General features: G+C 38.5%; 1 protein-coding gene across 1 annotated transcript in view; it reads left to right on the forward strand.

Moving 5' to 3' along the window:
- LOC104404005 (inorganic pyrophosphatase 2, mitochondrial-like) overlaps positions 1-10,965 on the forward strand; it is a gene marked incomplete at its 5' end in the record, with an annotated part of 33,899 nt that extends 22,934 nt beyond the window's left edge. The window contains 5 exons of the mRNA XM_010012322.1: positions 1,497-1,624; positions 3,425-3,510; positions 5,021-5,090; positions 9,702-9,741; positions 10,790-10,965. Coding sequence (XP_010010624.1) covers positions 1,497-1,624; positions 3,425-3,510; positions 5,021-5,090; positions 9,702-9,741; positions 10,790-10,818 — 353 coding nt within the window. The remainder of the gene's footprint in view (positions 1-1,496; positions 1,625-3,424; positions 3,511-5,020; positions 5,091-9,701; positions 9,742-10,789) is intronic.
- Positions 10,966-18,615: the final 7,650 nt, after the last annotated feature.

An 18,615-nucleotide genomic window follows, 5' to 3' on the forward strand; every position in this document is an offset into this window, starting at 1 on the left:
TTCTCTAACTCTTCTCTTTAAAAATACTCAAATGTCTTTGTTCAGGTTCACAGACTAGATTTTAAAAAGACATTTAGGCACTTAAAGATGGAAAGCACATGCCTGTGTCCATTGTGTGGACTAAGCAATTCTGAAAATCTGCTTTATAGGACTGGATAGACAGAAGAGTTTCATCAGGAATCACTGCCAACCAGAAGATGTCAGTGAGACGTATCTATGGGAGAAGAGAATGAAGTAGCCAAGCAGTATTGAGAGAGAGCAAGAGGGAATTGGGAAGGGACAAATGAGCAAGTGGCTTGCAAAACACTGGAGAAGAATAACACCATAGAAGGTGGCCTGGGCAGAGTGAGGTTGTGAAATAGCTGGAAGACTGCATGTGAAGTACAGCAGTGAGAAGTCAACTCTTGTTTTCATCAGAAGTGACTATAGGAAGGAAAGAGATCAAAAGAGAAGGATTACACCAGCTACAAAAAGTACTTGGCTTCTGAAAAGGACAAAATCCTTTATTGTATCAAAATCAGTTAAAATTGTAAACATACGGCCAGGGAGTTAATTTACCAAGGGGCTGATAGGACCAGCTAATTGCAGGTAACAGGAGTGATGGTAGTCTCACAGGTCAAGCCAGTAATATTGGATATACATAGCAGAAGTAAACATTTAAGATCCTGAACTGTGTCTTCACTATAACAGTATAGCCCTTGAGCAGAATTACTGTGTGGCTGTTTAATCTCTCTGTACCCACTGTGGCAATGATCCGTGGCAATGTTCATCTCTGCCTCCTAGGAGTATCCTGCAGATGGCATGCATTCCTCTGTGTCCTGTTCCATCTTTGCATAGTAAGATTATACAGGTAAAGGTAGAATTCGCTTGTCACTGTGAGTATGCAGATACCACAGGGTTATCAGTAGTTAGTGTTTAGTGCTCCTGACACATACCTGTTTTCTATGTAAAGGGCTGAATTAGAAAGTAATGTGAGCAAAGGGGTGCCTTTAATGCAACTTTGAGAAGTCAAGCCTGTGGTTTTTTTTGAGGTGCTGGTTTGAAATCCATGTGTTGAAATTGTTTTTACTAGCTAGTCTTTCATTATCAAACAAGTGCTTGTAGTCCCTGCAGTTGCTGGGGAAAAAAATTACTGAATAATCTAAGTATTATTGCAAGAGGTACCTACTGAGATGAAAGCCTATAAATATGGAATTTTCTTCCTCTCCTGTCATCAAGTATGGTCCTTTTATTCATTGTCCCTTTGGGTCTTAATTAACGAAGGGCAGGAGGCAACTGGTTTTCCTGTTTGTGTGGTTGTGAAATCATAAAATATCAACTATGGACAGCTAATGTAATAAAATGAAGTTCCCCAATGACTTTGAAAGTGCTCAGTGAAATCAAATTGCTTGCAGATCCTTTATGAGACTTTAAAAAATGAATGTTACAAAAACTGTGATTAAAAATTACTAGTCCTTTTTTTTTTTTTTCTTTTTTCTTTCCTTTTTAACCTACAGATATTGATGATGTCAGGAAATACAAACCAGGTTACCTTGAGGCTACGGTTGACTGGTTCCGAGCATATAAAGTCCCTGATGGTAAACCACAAAATCACTTCGCTTTTAATGGAGAATTTAAAAACAAGGTGAAGATAATCCAAAATTAAAGATGCATTTTTCTGTCATGTGGCCTCTTTAATACAATGCTAGAGTATTTGGAATTGCAAAAGAGGAGGTTTAACTAAAAGAATTTTTAAGAGGAATCCTTGAATACAATTTATTACGCTAGGAATAAATAGTTTGCTGTCTTCCATTTTATCAGGAGAAAATACATAGGTTATTAAAGGAAGTCCTAATCCTGACAAGACTTACACACACATCTGTGTTTGTAGGTTGTTTTTTTCCTCACAGCATTTTCATCCTCTCTGTCAAAGGAATGAACAGATTGTCTTTACAGGTATTTTTTTCAGTCCTGATTGATAATTTTTCCTGATTTTTTTTTTTTTTAAGGCTATGCGGTTTCAGACAGACAGTGGTTTGTAGATTTTTCCATGTTTGATATTTGCTCAAGGTATACTTTTTCCTGCTAATTCTGTGTGAAAACATTTGAACTGGTTTTGTCTTGAAGGCTGAAAAAACATTTTCCCCTTTCTTAGAAAAAATGAATGGCTATCTTTAAAGCTATCTACAGTAAAACTGGCCCCAGTGTTTGAAAGGAGAGTGAACCTGGAATAGACCTTGCTGAAGAAAATACTGGATTTTTTCAGTGCAAAATTGGGTGTGATTTGAGTAGAAGTGTTTTGAAAATTGTGTATTGCACACTCTGTAGACTATTTTTGGCAAAGAATCACGGGTTTCCAATGAATGATGCCCATGTGTCAGCTAGTTTGGCCTTGCAGTGTGCTGTCAAAGTTATAAAATGCCTTCTAACCAGCACAGGCAACTTCACATGTTTTGTCTGGTTAAAGAGATGTCCTGAACTCCCCTCTGCACTAAACCTGTCTTTTAAATCAATCAAATATAGAGTTGTAAGGCTTGATAACTTGATCTCTCCCCTGTTCTCCCAGGAACTGCTCTTAGAGATTTTCCTGCTCTGTAAAGCAGTGTGTTGCTCTGTAGTGATAGTTTAATGGGTATATCCCTATCAGGCCATTGGAATTCAGGCTTGAGGCACTAAATGCTCTCTGAGATAGCTGGTTTGGGGCATTTGAATAATTCTCAGAGTGAGACCCAGGATGTGGCAAGGCAGCTGTGGCTGTGCTCCAGCAGCTCTGGTGAAGTTCACAATGTTCCAGTGGCATTTTGCCAATTCACTCCTTGTTAGGAAGTGTGAATGTTCTCTTGGCAGCTTTCTGCAAGCCAGTCTAGATATCATCTAGACACACTGTATTTTTTGAGGCTTTTTCGTCCCCACTCCCTTCCCAATATTACTTTTGTTTTAAACAAACACAAACTGTCAGGCAGCTGGCATGTTACGTTAGTGTAAAAGCTGAAGTGTATGATTGGGCAATTAATGAAGTAAATGCAAATTTTGCCACTGGAGGGGAAACCTTAACTCTGACCCTGATGTGCGTGTGTAACAAGGAGGCATAACTAGCTCACTCACTTTGTCCCACTTAGGACTTGGTACAGTTTTCTCCAGCTGTAGGTGTCTGAGTAGCATATAGTGCTGATTTCTTGGGGTTATTTTTATATGCAGCCTTTTTGTTTTCTGGCTGCAGGCTGAGGGAAAGTCCTGAATGTGTTACCAGTGTCTTTGACAGATAGTGAAGTTTGTTTCTTTTCATAAAAAGGGTGTTACATTTTCCAGAAATTTAATGAGGCCTCAAAGGAGGCCCCTTAAAATGACACATGAATCATTATGTTTTAATAAAAGTAGTTCTGTGGCTTTTTTTTCCTGTTTAATAACATTTTAATTCATGAAACTTTTCATTGATGCAAACTAGGATTTTGCTGTTGACATTATCAAATCCACCCATGAATACTGGAAAGCTTTGCTTCATAAAAAAGCTGATGGAGGTGATGTTAAATGGTAAGTATCCAGTCTTTTCCTCTTTCTGTTGTGCTGGTACTGGTGGCGTTCAGCATGTGGCAGCTGTGCATTAACTGCTTAGGTTTTTTTTTACTTTGAGTTGACAGGAATACTCATGGTTTTAATTGATAATTGATTGGTACTAGACTCCAATTGACTAATTGCACCTTGTATGACAATGATTTATTGGTAAATGGTTCCAAAAATAAGATGATTATATAGAAATGGTATAGATTACTTCAGCTTCTGAAAAATGGACCCGGAATGTTTGTTCAGGACCATTTTGGGAAAATCTAGGTATCCCATGCAAATCCTCTTGTCACTCGTTATTCCGTGTTTCAGTGCTGCATTGCTGTGTTGCAAAATTCTTTTGCAGCTTATCGTTCCATATTTTTCAGTTGTTCTCTGGAATGAGAGAACCAAATTAGTGTTCTTCACTAGCCTTTGGCCTGATCCAAATTAAAATGGACTTTATTAAGCTCTATGGACTGGTTCATTTTGGCAGTTCTGGCACCAGAGGCCCTGAACAGCAGGCAGGTATCTTTGCCTGCTGCTTTCCAAGGCCTGTAAATTGCCATTAGCTAAACCAAAGGGGAAAGGCGCTCAAGATAGTCACTATCATCTTCTACTTTATTGGGAAAATGTGACTTTCTCTATTTTGGAGCTGCTTTCTTTCTTAGCAGTTGGACAGGATGGTCATTCTACTTTAGCATGGCAAGAATAGTGTAGAATAATGATCATATGTCAGTCTTGAGCATTTCAGAGGCATTTTGAGCTTCATGTTGATGAAGTTGAAAAATAATTAGAATAGCACCATTCCTTTGAGGAATTGAACTTCTTGCTGTTTTCTCTTTAAGACCTTGAAAACTCATGACCAAACTCACTTTTGGTATGAAAGAATATATATTCATAGGGAAACATTTCTGCACAGTGTTTGGTCCCAGAGTTTGTGTGCTTTCTGGAAGCAGCACAGGTATCTGCTGCTTTACGTAGGAGCAGAATTTTGACCTTTTTTCCCTTCTTGTTAGATACTGCAGGCAGGCTACTGCAAACCACAGCTCCTGCCATAGAGTCTGGCCATCCTTCAAGGCACAAGAGACAGGGGGTCGTTTGCACCATCTGTGCTAGCCATCCATCTAGGTCTTCTTCAACTACCTCAGAAAGTGCTAGTTTATCTCTGCTAACTTTTTTGGGGGGGTTTAGTTTCTTAACTGTGGTCATCTGAACTTTTCCCAAGTTAGCTGCCAGAAGCACTGAGTGTGAGCATTGCTTGCAATAATACAGAATGTACATTAAGGAACTCCCTCAAACCCACAGAAACAAAAAACACCCCTCCACACCCACTTTCCTTTCCAGCATCATTGGTTACTCTGTGTTTTTTGAGTTCCTCATTTCTTGCAGATACACATTTCTGAGCTCTACCTGAAGGTATTTTATCCCCATAGGTATTTAACTGTGTGTATGTCTCTTCCACTGATTGATAGAACATGTTTTTAATTCTATTTTTCAGCACAAATGTTCTGGTGAGGGACAGCCCATTTTGTTGCAGTGAAGAGGATGCCCAATCAATTGTACAGTCGGTAAGGATAATACCTATTTTTTTGTCCCACCCTTTTAAAAGAAATGATTAATAGGAAAAGAAGATTCAGAGCTCCAAAACAGAAATCAAATAGCTCAACTGAAATGGTCCTTAAACAAAAATCCAAGGCATAAAGTGAAAGAGCACAAAGCTTGTGAGGGAAATGTAAGCCTTATAATATAAACCTTTCATTAAAGTGGTCCAATTGTTGCTTTCTGGCAGGTTCATTACTGTTCTGGTGTGTGTGGGGTTGTTTTGTTGTTGTTTTTTTCCTTTGGGTTTTCTTTTTCTTCTTTTTTTTTTCCCTCTGCAGTGCTGTTTCTTGTGATCCTGAATAGCAAGATGGACTGCTATTTGTATCTCGCCTGCTGTCTTCTCTGTCTCCCCTGTTGCCATGAGTTACCACCCAGTGTTAGAACTCATTGACTAGCTGACTGTAGTCCCTAATCACTAAAGGGATCCTTTGTTTGTCTACTTGCATAATTAAATACATTGCTGTAAGAGAAAGGGATGCTTTTTTGAATGTTTCTTAAAGAATGCTTGTCATATTCTGAGGATTAACATAAAATTAAAACATGCAGGTTTCCTGTTCAGGCAAGAAAAATGTCCTGCAGGTCTGATGCTTTCATGTGCAAATGCTACTGGAGGAGAATTTCTTCCAATTTAAAATACGCTAGTTTGGATGCCAGAAATTAAGCAAGGTTACCAGAAATTGCATGGAAAAAAAGTACCCCCAAGTATTACTTTTCTTTCTTTTTAAATATATGCCATGACTGAGCCTGTGCTTCTGCACATGTGCATGGCTGCCTGAGCACTCACTGGTTTGTTCCACTAGTCACGGTTATTACACAAATTCAGGTGTCAAAGGAGACGCCATCCACTGTCTGCTCAGTTAACATTCCAACAGCATTTCTAGTAGGAATGTGTTGTCCTGAGTGGTGTTTTGTCACAAACAAATAAGACTGTCGGTTGCAAAGAAAAGTTGGTTTAAGTCATAAGGAAGTGTAAAACCTAACTGGTTTTCTTATTCAGGTCTCTTGCTTTCAGCACTTCTTTAAAAGTACCTATATGGTTGCACTTGTGAGTGTTGATTAATGGGACTGTAAGTTTTAAATTAAAGAAAAACTCATTTTGGAATTCAGATATGGTTTTAGACTTGTCAGTCACAGCTATAAGCAAATACCTCCTCTGTACTTCGAAATTTACAATAACTTTTAGTGAGTGTTTAAATGCAACTAAAATTTAAAGTCAGACATATTTGGATGGTGACAAACCTGCAAAGGAATATTTGCTTTTGTGTTATGTGCTGCTTGTACTTTGAAGCAAGAAGGGTAAATAATTATCTGTTTAAATCAGCATTATCTGTTGTTTTGTCTCTTAATAACAAATCGATTTTTTTCCTACAGTTTGGGGGAAAGTTAGTAAAAACAGTTAATAAGATAGGTACCTTATATCAAACTTTAATGTCTATTTTATTGTGAACACTTTAATAACAATATTGCTGCTTCGTGGCTTTTCTGTGCCTCACATGGTTTTGTTGGGGGGTTTTGTGAAGTTGTCATCATGTACTCCTTTCCATCATTCTGTTTCAGTTCAGTCTAAGTATTTTAATTGTGTCTTTGTAGGGTACTGTCTCTTGGTACTTTTCAGACAGGGAAAAGATGCAATATTCTTCTAAGTACTGTTCATACTCCATTTTACAGCGAGAAACATTTCAGTTACAGCAACATTTCTGAGGTACTTGTGCAGTGAGAGCTGTTTCCCCACAATTTGGTGTCCTGGGTCAGACTCCAATTATGAAATTTTTGAGTGGGTGACAATTGCCGTAAATCAGGTATCTTGAGTTCTCAAAAAACCCCAAAAAACAAAACCAGCAAAACCCCCACCAAAATCCAAAAGGCAGCACTCAGTATTGTTATGAAACAATTTTTATGGTGAGCAAAAGAGCTATAAGTAAGAACCAAATGGAAACCAAACAAATCCTTACCAAATGCTTACCGAATTGTGCACGAATTAGAATTTCATATAGATTTTGATTGGGTAGTTCCCAACACTGTCCTGTTGATTTCAGTAGGATTTATTGTTCTATTATTTGACCTTCCGTTATTTTACAGGTGTGGGATTAGAATGGCTTGGCTGTATTGAGGAATTTCCACTCCACTGAGTTAGTTTCTGGATGGTGGGCATGTGTACTGTCATCTGTATTGGTGGCAAACTAGGAGTGATTTGCTGATCAAGTTGCCATGTCCAGTCAGTCTCAAAGAAATAGGATGTAGTCTGTGTACTGACCATTTGAACCAGCCAGAATTACATCAGCCCTCTGCAACTACAAACCTAGTCAAGTTTTAACACTGGGTGGGGAAAACTTCTAGTGTTCTATAGCATCTGAAAACTGTTTCATCTCTTTTGTGGCTCCAGTGTTAGTATATGTTGAAAACTAAACCGAGGAGGAATAGAGCTTTTTAGCTCAATGTGTTACTGCTAAGATGTACTGTTTATTTCAGGCTTTTAAGTGTTGCCATCTGTAAAACTGTCCAGGACAGCCAAACCTTTGTTTAACATTAATCCTGAGAACTGCTTGCTCACTTGCTCTGTGAAGAAGCTGCTGAGGACTTTGCAAGTTGGAAAATCTCCACGACAATCTATATATAGTTAGTAGAGCAGCGTTTCTCAGACTTAGCACATAATTCTTCCCTTATAATACTGGACAGACTGGAAAGTGAACTAGGAAAGCTTTTCTAGATGACATTTCTTTTGATAAAATGCAGAACAGTTTCTTACAGGGGAAAATACTTGGCTTTTCCTGATATTTCAAAGAAATGTCCAACAAAATTTGGATCTGTGTATTTACAAATGTGTATCAAATAATTCGGATCTAAGCAGGGAAGTCAGTTAAATGTCTTTCTCCCTACATGTTTTCTGTGAGGACATTTCCCTTTGGGACTAGGAGAGGCAAAATTTTCTGTTCAATAGCCAGTGATAAAACAAAAGATTGGTGGGGTTTTAGCCTGGAGTTTGTGAGTTTGTTTTGGGTTTTTTTTGGTTTTTTTGGTTGGTTGGTTGGGGTTTTGTTTTCTTTTTTAATATATATCTATTTTATTTATTTTATTGGTTTTTAAATAGTGTTCCAGATGAAAGGGTTGCATAGTGAAAAGACTCCTGGTTCAGTGGGATGAGGTTTTGATCTGGTCCTGGTGAGAAGGTGCTGAGTCCTTATCTCAGACTTTCAGAGCAGTTACCCCAGAAGTGGCAGGTACCTGCTTCTATGCAGTGACCACTGGTTCTCCCTGCCTTATGTGATAAAGCTTTGGTTTTGCTGGAAGGAGAGAGGATGCTCTGGTGATAAAGCCTGGAAGACCTGGGTTACATTTGTCATGCTGGCACATCCTTTCAGACCAGTCACATAACCCCCCTGTGCAGGTAATTATCCTGGGTAAATTGGGGAAAAAGAATACTGGTTTTCCCTTCCTTCCTCCGAGGCTTCACCTGGCTCTTGAGTGGATTTAGCCCCATGCCTGCTTGGCCGCAGGCAGGCTTGCAAGGGAATTTCACACCAGTGCAGCTCTAGTCTGAGTGCTGTGCTGTGCTAAGCCTGGCTGTGCAGCTTCTGGCTGAGCCTGCCTGCCTGCAGGGTACTGCAGAGTTTGCATTCATGTGGTCACTGTGCAGTTTTGTTCTCCTGAAGCTTCAAACAGCTGTAAACCCTGCCCTTGAGGCTGTTTCTTTTCTACAGGGGTCACCCAAGTGATTTACTCCTGGGTTTATCTGCTGGGTAAGCACAGTTGGTGTGGGCTTGTGTCATAGCAAAGACCAGCATCCACCTGGTTTTTGCACTTGATTTGTGCATATGGGTGAGCATTGTAGAATTCTTGTGCCGAGGTGCCCTCTGTTTCTTTTCCATTGGTTATGTCAGTTGGAAATCGTTTCGGAAGGGGAGTAGGGGATTGTTGCTATGCAGAAACCAGCATCCTCATCATGAGGCAGGTTGCTTCTGGCTGGTGTTAAAATTGGCTTTAATTTTTGTCCTTTACGTTACAGGACAAGCCATGCTGTGTAATACTGCAATTGACTAGTGGTGTATCCAGTTTTTGAAGTGTCAGACCTATATATTATAACAATTTATCACGTTCCACAGAACTGAATCCTGCTCTTCCAAAATGTGGTTGTAAAAGTATATTTATACATTGATATAAAAATGTTTTCATATATGTAATGTAAACTGTGTGTATATATTCACATGCATGCCTTATACTGAAACGTGTATAGTAACGTAATTGTAAAGGCGTTTTTACTTTTTAGTATGTAAACAGCAAATCCTGTTTCCTCAAAGACGATCAGTAGGAAAATCCCCTTTATGTTAGGTAAGGTGTTAATCTGTCACTCGTTATTAGTGTGATTGTTTTGTCATTTATAAACAACAAAGAAATTTGCATACTAGCTGTCAGGGGAAACTCTGTAAGGTAGAATGTTGTCCTGTAGGGGCAACAGAAAGTTACGTTTTTCTTAGTATCTCTTGACTTCAGCAGTAAAACAGCTTTGAGTTTGGATGCTCCCTGTGAAACTGAATACTGATATGTTAGTTTTATTGTTTTTCTTTTTTTTCTTTCTTTAGGCACCAGCACACGTGAATGGAGATCCTGTTTCCCCAGAAGGTATTTTTTCCCAAAAGCTATATAATTTCTCTAATAATGTGCTTAAAAAGTTGACATAGAAACTGTTGTAAGAAGGTATTTTGTGCACATGAGAATGATAAGTTACATCCTGTCAGACTGTAATGCCTGTCCCCTGTTAAATAGAACATGAAATTCATGGATAGTTAGTGGGAGAAGATTATTTTTGAGTAGGAGCAAAAGCATAGGCCAAATAAAAAGATGAGAAGACTAAATTTTTCTGTCACTGATCATGGAAGGCAAATGGATGACACTTACCCTTTTTCAAGGAGAAATGTTGCTTTGCCATAAGTTTTTGTCATTCCTCACAGTAGCTAACTAATCAAATAAACAGCTCCTTTTCCTAAAATTGACATAACCATACTTTTTAAGTGTAAGTCCTAAAGACAGAATTCTCTCTTTTCAATGTTATGACTGTTTTTCATGTTAACAGAACATGTGTCTGTCTTCAAGAAGTAAGAATGTATCCTAGATTTTCATTTTTGTTAACTACTGTTAAAAGAAGAGATTTTTCTACTGGCAGGAACAATAAAGAATGTGTACGTGCTTTTTGAGATGGAGGGAGTTACAGAAACACTAACTGAAACTTGGTCATGAGTCAAGTTCCAAATTGTTTGCAAAGTAATGTCTGTGTAGTCCATGTCATGGGAAAGCAAGTTGCATTCCATTTGCCCTTATATGGCATGCCAATAAATAGCAGCTATTTACTGAAGTATTACATCTCAGACCTCTGACAAGGAACTGAACATAAATAATCTGGCTGATCTTTGATGTTTTCCAGGGATGGTCACACCAGTGTTCTAACTTGTTGCAGGATTGTTCAGCCAAACTGTTAAAGTGAACAAATACTATTTTGAGGCCATGCTTTGCACAGGCTGGGGATGGAGCTTACCCAGAAGTATTGTTATAGGTAACATAATAATATAGATATAGCTGAAAGGGCAGCATATTGCTTTTTCAAGTGTTTGGGTATGGGTAGTTGTATAGAACTAACGTCATTCTTGATGTGTTTGGTTTTCTTTTTTCTTAGTTGATTCCTGGTACTTTTTCCCCAAGTGATCGTCAAAATGTTCTGAAGTTGCATCATCAAATCTTAAAGTCATCCCTTTTTTGAAGACCAGCAAAAGCACTAACTGTTGGGTTCCTGTTGAAACAACTTTCCAACTTGTGTAACCCTTCTCTCATGTAAATAAATATTGACATTATAAAATGAGTTTCCTTTCTGTGTCTGTGCAGGGTGGAGCAGAGGGAAGAGGAGGGCTTGCTTGCTTGCTTGTTTGTTTCTGAATCTCAGAATTCCAGAATTACTCTTATCCACTCAGGAAGTGTAGTATCAAATGAGACGGTCTTCAGCCGCCTTCTCCAGATTTTTGAATAATCCGTCCATCAGGTGCATAGAAGAGTGTTAAGTTCTATTTTAGAGCTTGTTTGGCCACCCTGACTGTAATCCATTTCAAGTAGACAGTAATCTTTATGTAATAGGCTTAGCAGTTTACCATGTTCTTTAATACACAACTGTGCACCATTTCCTGAGTTGTATTCACTTTTGTACCCAATTGTCTCTGCATGCTTCATAGAGTTAGGAGCAGAGCATATGTGCTTTAAAAAAACAAGTACAGCTTCACCCCAAAGACTAATTCAACTAGGAAGGGCTGATGCCATAACAATTGAACTAAGGATGCACGTGTGCTCTCTACATCCTGTTTTGTTAACTTTGTGTGTTTCATCACACAGGAAAGACTCTCCTTATGGAAAGCTTCCATTTTTAGAATTGTGTATGCATGAAGATTTTTGACAGCTCCTTGTTCAGTGAGACAAGATTAATAAAGTGTATAGAAGTGAACTTTGTGCTTTCATACTAAAAATAATCTGCCATTCTTTTCTACTGCAGGATTGTATCTGGCCTGGCTGTGCTCAGGGTATTCATGAAAAATAAAACCAAAAAAAGCCAACTGTTAAGTAGAAAGGGAGGAAATGGTAATATAGACAGACAGCTTTATCCAGCTTGTTACTGAGACCAGAGGTGAGCATCGTCTGCTTTGTGTGTGACTGAAACAAAAGGTTAATATTGCTGACACATGATGAAAATGGAAGATAATAAAGTGAAAAGGTTAGGCTGTGGCTTACCGTAGAGGACTAACTTTTCCTTACAAAAAGTAAGTTATTAGCAAGAAAGCTTTTGTCTTTGGGAATGTCTCCTTGATTTTTACGCAGATTTTCCTGGTTTAGAGACTTCCCTCTAGAGTACAGTGTCTAGTGTATAAGCACCAGTCACTTCAGAGGTCTCAGTTTGGGCCTCGGCACTTGGGAGTAGATGGAATAGTCCCCCTGCATAAAGTTTAGCATTCTTTTATACACAAAGTTTAGGTGTGGTATGAAAAACGCAACATAAACCTCAGAAGTCAAGGACTACTTTATTTTTTTTTTTAGTCAAGAGATACATTACATCCAACATACATTTACAGTACTGATTTCCCATACTTCAGAAATCTGAGTACATGCAGCCTTATACCTACAGATACAATGGCTAAATGTTTCCATGGCATCTTGGGTTCATGTGCAGAGATTGCTCTGGTTAGAGTGCAGGACGGCTGCTGTATTTACCCCTATAGTGGTACATCTGGGAGGCGTATTGTTCTGTAGAGTGCTTAGGGACAGCTGCACAATGAAGGGCACTATGTAAAATCAAATCACCTTCCCTGTACAGTTGTCACTGCTCTTCTATTTTTTTCTCTTTCAGGGGCATAGAATGAAAAGCTGTATGCATTTGAAAAAGTACAAACATACCCATGCTGAACTATTATGAGCTGGTCAGATCAGATTAGACTTGGGCAAGAAAATAACAAATAGTACTTGGGAAAGCTGAAAATTGAAGTGATTGGAAATGCCTACTACTATCATAAATTGAAAAATGTGAGAATATTTCTTACCTTATGGAGTATGTAACAGTATATAAACAGATGACTGTCTTGTCTTTAACAGGCAAAAGCTACTTTAAACATGTGTTTATGTACATTTTCTAAAGACTTCTCCCAAGTGGAATAAAAAGATGTACTGTTACATGTAGCCTTGCTGCTGAAATGTACTGAGTGCTACTGATGTGGATTTCAGAAATGAAGCATTATGAAATATCTGTGGAGAGAATGTCTGCAAATAAGAGGATTAGGGGGATGGGACAGAGAGACTAGAATGTATTTTTCACATCTCCTCAGGAAAAGCAAGTCTTGCAATAAACACTTTTTATTTTATTCTGGCTTTTTTTTCGCAGGCGAGTTCTTCTGGTTGTATTATATGCCTATATTGGTTTTAAAATTGGTTTCATTATAGTTGGAAGCTTAGTATAGCAGTGTCCACTTCTCAGTAGTTTTATGAAAAGAACTTTTTCATATCTGATACTAACGTTTCCTGGGAAGATGTTTTGAAGAGAAGTATTTTTATTTGCCTACCCAGGAAAGAAATCCATCTTAACTGTATTTGTTGTGTTGAATATGTAACACACATTGCTTTCAGGGACAACTTTGCATCTCTCTTTCCTCTTTGTCTGTTTTGGAGTGAAAGGAGAGGTTACTTCCCTCTTCGCCCTCCCCCTGTTGTGATGACGAAGGCTATTTTTACATATATAAATCATTAGCTGCTGCTCAAAATAGTGCCTTTGATTGACATGGAGTCCACACTTCAGTCCCCCAGTTGGGGTTGGAGTTTTACGTATGTGGAAATAATGTTCATTATTCTTCAAAGTGTGGAAATAAAAGGACTGTGAAAATAGTACGCTGTTGGCACTGTTAGGATGTTATTTTCATGCTGTTAGTAACAACAGATATCATCTGAAAACCCCCAAAAGAATATAAAGTAATTCTGTAACGTGTTTGGGAGAATTGCTCATAGATGTCATGCAAGGGGAGTGCCTTATGATAACTTGCCTGTGGTTGCCACTTCTATTAACACTTGAGAACTATGGCATGAAGCAGTTCTAAACTGACCAAAGTATTATTTCGTCCTGTTTCTCTTTGCTTTCACTAGGATTGAATCTTTTTAATGTGTTGTAGTTCAATTTTAGTCAAGTTAAAAGGCAAAACTAATGTTAAGTTGGTAGGGTGCACAATTTTTTCTGCCCTTGCTGTGAAGGTGATTTTTTAACCAGGTTTGGTAACCTGGGTTCTTTCTACCCCCTGAGGATAAGAGATCTGGGATGTAGAGAACAAAAAAGTGAAGTTAGCTGGAAGAGAAAAGAAAGAATGGAAGACATCTGGGTGGTTCAGTCCAATAAAAGTAATGAGTAGAACATTAAATAGGAGCGTTTGAAATGCTTTAAAACAATTTTGCCTAAATATTTCAGCAGTATGTAACTGCTGATTTCATGTGTCCAGAGAGGTCAATGGGATGCATTTGCCAAGGAAGAACAATATTTACCTACCACACAGCAGTTCGAATTGTAAGCATCTCTCTTGAGCTGAAGAGACTAAGTGTAGTCATTGAAATGGCTGCACTTCATAGCTGTTACTAGCTTTATGCTCATTTATTGCTAGATGTATCAGGACAGCGATATTGGAATGTTATGAAACTGGTTTGTCTACTCTATCTGACTGTTTGCTGCTATTACAACTACATGTTCGGGATTTTCCTTAAACATTTTATACTTCACATTGTAAATATGCCTAAGAGTAAACATCTACCAGGTGTCTAAAGCCCTAGGTTGGAATACAAAGAATTAACTTTAAATTCTGCTTTTACATAGTGTACGTTCTGGGCTTGGGCAGACCTTGTAATCTTTATGCTACCTGTAAAATGGGTAGAAAAGTTTCTTCTGTGAGTGTTCTGATTTCTTCCTGAGACTTGACACTTTCCCAGCACTGCGAAGGGAGCTCCTTCCAGTGTCTAGGAAAATGTAGGATACTTTCAGCTTTGTTTACAGTGAGAAAGTTAGCTATACTGACAGGCTTTCTGAAGGATTTGACTGAAGATGCAGGCTTGCTAGTCAGACTGAGGATTGTCTGATGAAGAGTGAAAAGAGCATCAATGGTGGTGAAAGTTCAAGGTGTAAATTGGCATCTTTGTCCTTGTGGGTTCTGCAGGAGACTAAATTCTTAAGTGGGTCTTTAAGTCCCCTCATGGCCTATGTGTGGTGTTTCTGGAGTGCAGAAAAGCGAGTTTCAAAGCATAACTCATGACCACCAGGGAGTTCTGAGCATTTTAACACTAAATCATAGGAGATCTGGGAACAAAGCTGGTTTAAGAGTCAAAGTGAAAATATCCTGCTAGTTCTTGCTATTTAGAAGACCTACTATGTGCTAAAAATCATGTCTAGCTAAGCAGTATTTGGCAGCGTGCTCTCCCTGGAGAACTAGGATGAGAGAGAAGGTACAGTCAGGTGAGGACAAAATTCCCCTGACAGCTGTTCACTGAAGTTTACTTATTGTCTCATTATTGCCTTGCTTTAATTAGATTATTCATTCCTTGTATGTGATGATTTGGGAATCAAGAATTCATAGGCCTTTACTTGGGCAGTTTTCTGACTCGGACAAACCACGTAAACCTCTCTGTTGCCTTTTTTGTATCTATAAATAGGGACAATATGTTGATTTTACAGTAGTGCTGTGGGCATAAGTTGCTTAAAAACTTTAAACATCATTACTAACACATGTCTCTCAGACCCTATAGGCTGGCAGCACAAAGCTTCTGAGTGTTCAGACAAGTGGAGTTTTGGAATCCTGTCTAAGAAAGTTCTATAGCTATGTGTATGTGAAAGGGAAATCATGCAAGAGAAAAAGAGTCAGGGTAAGAGGAGGGCAGCTGAGCCAGGGTCACTGTGAAGTGCATATGAAAAGAAAGTTGTAGCTTGTTGTTCAACTAACTGGGAGAACAAGAAGAGAACGAGGGGACTCAAATGTTGGAAAGGAAGTGGCATCTTATCCTAATACAAGAAGAGATTTGAGATTCATGTTTCTGTGGACCTAAGTGTCATCGGAACATCTTTGTTACCTACCAACTGTGTAATGGTGTTGCTCCTGATGATAATCTGCTTTGTAAAAGTAGCTCTCTGATTCACTTAGTGTTCTATCTTGAGCTGGAATGGTTTGTGGGACCTCCAACTGAAATGCAAATGAGCCCTAAATGTTTCTTCAGCTCACGCTTCTTGGAAGAAGTGACAAGATTCTTGAAGATCTCACCATACCATTTCTGTGATGTGCAAGCTCTTTGTTATATACATAGTATAGCTAATCTGAATCATACCAATGTCTTTATGGGCTGCCTGAAAGTGTGATGTATGCAAGTTGCACAGCGTGTGATCATTTTTCATTGAATGTATGATCTAGTGATCTCATGTAAAAACAAAAGTTGGGTTTTCCAAAGAGAAAGGAGGAAAAAAAGAGGTGTGGAGAAGTGCCCTTTACGAGGAAGGGGCAAGGCAAACTACAGCTGTTAATGAACATACGCATACCAGCTCCTAAAACTTGCAGATCTTATTCCTTTTAACTTAAGAGCCTAATCCCTTTCTAAATATAGGTTTATTAAAATAAGTTTAGCAAAATGGTTGCTTTATGTTGATTAGTTGCACAGTGAATAGAGGTAGCTGACTCATTTCCAGTTCTCTTCTGTAATAACCGGGTTTTGTTTTCTGAATGTTGAAATTGTAGATTTTCTTATTTAAAAAATTGCCTATTTTAAAATTCTTCATCTTGAAATGATGTTGCATTGAAGTCTTCTGACCTATCAAATGAAACAGAGTATCCACAAAAAATGGAATGCTCACTCTGCATAACAACCGGGAAGCTATTTTTTTCTGATTTTAAAGATGCTATTTACTGAAATATAAATAATGAAAAACCAGCATTTTTCAGCCATAACCATTTCTGCATCTATTAGAATTTGTAATCATGATCAAAGAGCATTTTAGTAGGTATTCACCTCAAAGAGCTAACATTCCTAAGTGTGTGTGTATTTATGTAAAAGAGATGGTAGAAGAATTTAATGCTATTTCTGTTCTGCTTTTGAGAGAACTTGTGGAGCAGTGAATATTAGTTATGGAGTAGTCAGGGGCACAGTGCATGATATGTGAAGGAGGCAAATTCTACAGAGACTTATCCTGATCCCGCAACCTCTGTACTGTAATATCATGGTGTTATTGTTTAACATTTATATATTTTATTGAGTGGTAATGGCTGCTTGTAACAAAAAATAGTCATGTAAGCAGAACTAAAGTTTAGGTGATAAATTTAGCATACTCTAAATAGTAAAGATGTAGGATATCGGGACCTTCGATTCACACTGTTGTATCTTAATGTCTTGCTGGTCTATGTACCACATGTTGCTGAGGCCCAGAAAATGAAGTCTTGTGTTCGTACAGGAGATAAAAGTAAATGAAGTGCGACTTGCCTTGAGGAAGTACTTTTCCTTGGACTGAAACCTCTCTGTTGTGTCCTTTTGCCAGCTGAATCCTAGAGCTTCCATGAACGACACCAACCAACATGTATTTCTCTAATGTGCAACCAAACGGTTAAGAGTTATCAAGCTAGTAATCACTGGAAAGGGTTTTCACAAATGCTTTGAGCTGACATTTGGAGGTTGTTGACCTATGCCTTGTTACTGTAAAACACTGTAAAGCATTGGCAGAGAACTGTCACCTCACACCAGGGGTAGGAGGTTAAAATCTTTTATTGCATCAAGAAACTTCTGCATCTCGTGCAGACCTACTGAGATCTCATCTGTCTTTTTACTTTCAATCTTGTCACGTTGATGAAAGCGTAAACTAAGGGTAAGTCCTTTGGCAGGGTGACTGAAAATATTTGTGTGATGGGACTGCAACCATTTAAGTTGAGCTATTCATAGAGTCCCAGTAATTACCTATATTTGTTAGTAGTTTTCCATTAATAAGACATTCTGGTGTAGGAGTCTGTGTATTTGACTTTTTATTCAAGCTGATGATGTTTGTTTAAGTAAAATTGTAGTGTTTCTACCATATGCTCAAATGTTAACATGTTTAATGCCAGCAGCAGAATATTTACGTTAAAGGACATGGAGCCAAGTTAAACTCAATTGCAGATTTATTAATTGGATTACAGTGTTATCAGCAAAACCCAGCTGTGATAATCAATTGAGTGATCTCTTGCTTTTTTTCCTCTTTAATTTTCTGAACAGGCTGAGGCAGATCTGCCCTTGTTGGAAGTTGTGCTCTAATTACTGTCTTAAGCCCTGGTGCAGCAGAGCAGTGAGGGTTCAAGAGGCATTCCGCTTGGATCTGAAACCCTTGAGAGGGACGGATAGAAACGTAAGCATAACCAGGGTTTTATTCCATATTTCCTTCATCTTGTCAGGGGACTAGAAAATGTTACATGCTTTCTTTTGAAAATGCACAATTTAGCTATGTTAAATTAAGCAGTAGTTCTGGAACAGATTTTACAGGTAAGACTGAGTAGACTGTGCCCAAAATACTGTGCATGCACAATAGCTAACTCTAGCAAATGCCTCATGAGTTTTCCACCTCTCAGTTCAGGCCTGCAAATATTTAGAGTTTTGATTGTATAGCTGAACCAAGGGCATTTTGCTAGAAACAAAGGATAACCAGACTAAACAAGTTAGCAGATTTGAGGAAGAAGTAACTGAGCGAGACATGGTGTGAGCAGTTGGTATTGATGGATGTCTCTTCTGCTCTGCTGCAGCCAGGGGAAATGGTCTGTTCATAGATGGTGTCAGCACTGGGACTGCAATGCAGGAATAAAATCTCTGTGCTTTGTTTTAAACAGTAAAGAGCAGGTTGTTGCCTAGTGGAGTCACAGCTAATGGTAGGATGATGTGACCATGAAGCTCAGAATTTGAATAAACATTCAGGCTTCAAACCCCGCGCCTCCCGCCCCAGCC

The sequence above is a fragment of the Nestor notabilis genome, unplaced genomic scaffold (genome assembly GCF_000696875.1).
Source record: "Nestor notabilis isolate BGI_N333 unplaced genomic scaffold, ASM69687v1 scaffold27153, whole genome shotgun sequence".
Lineage (NCBI taxonomy): Eukaryota > Metazoa > Chordata > Aves > Psittaciformes > Psittacidae > Nestor > Nestor notabilis.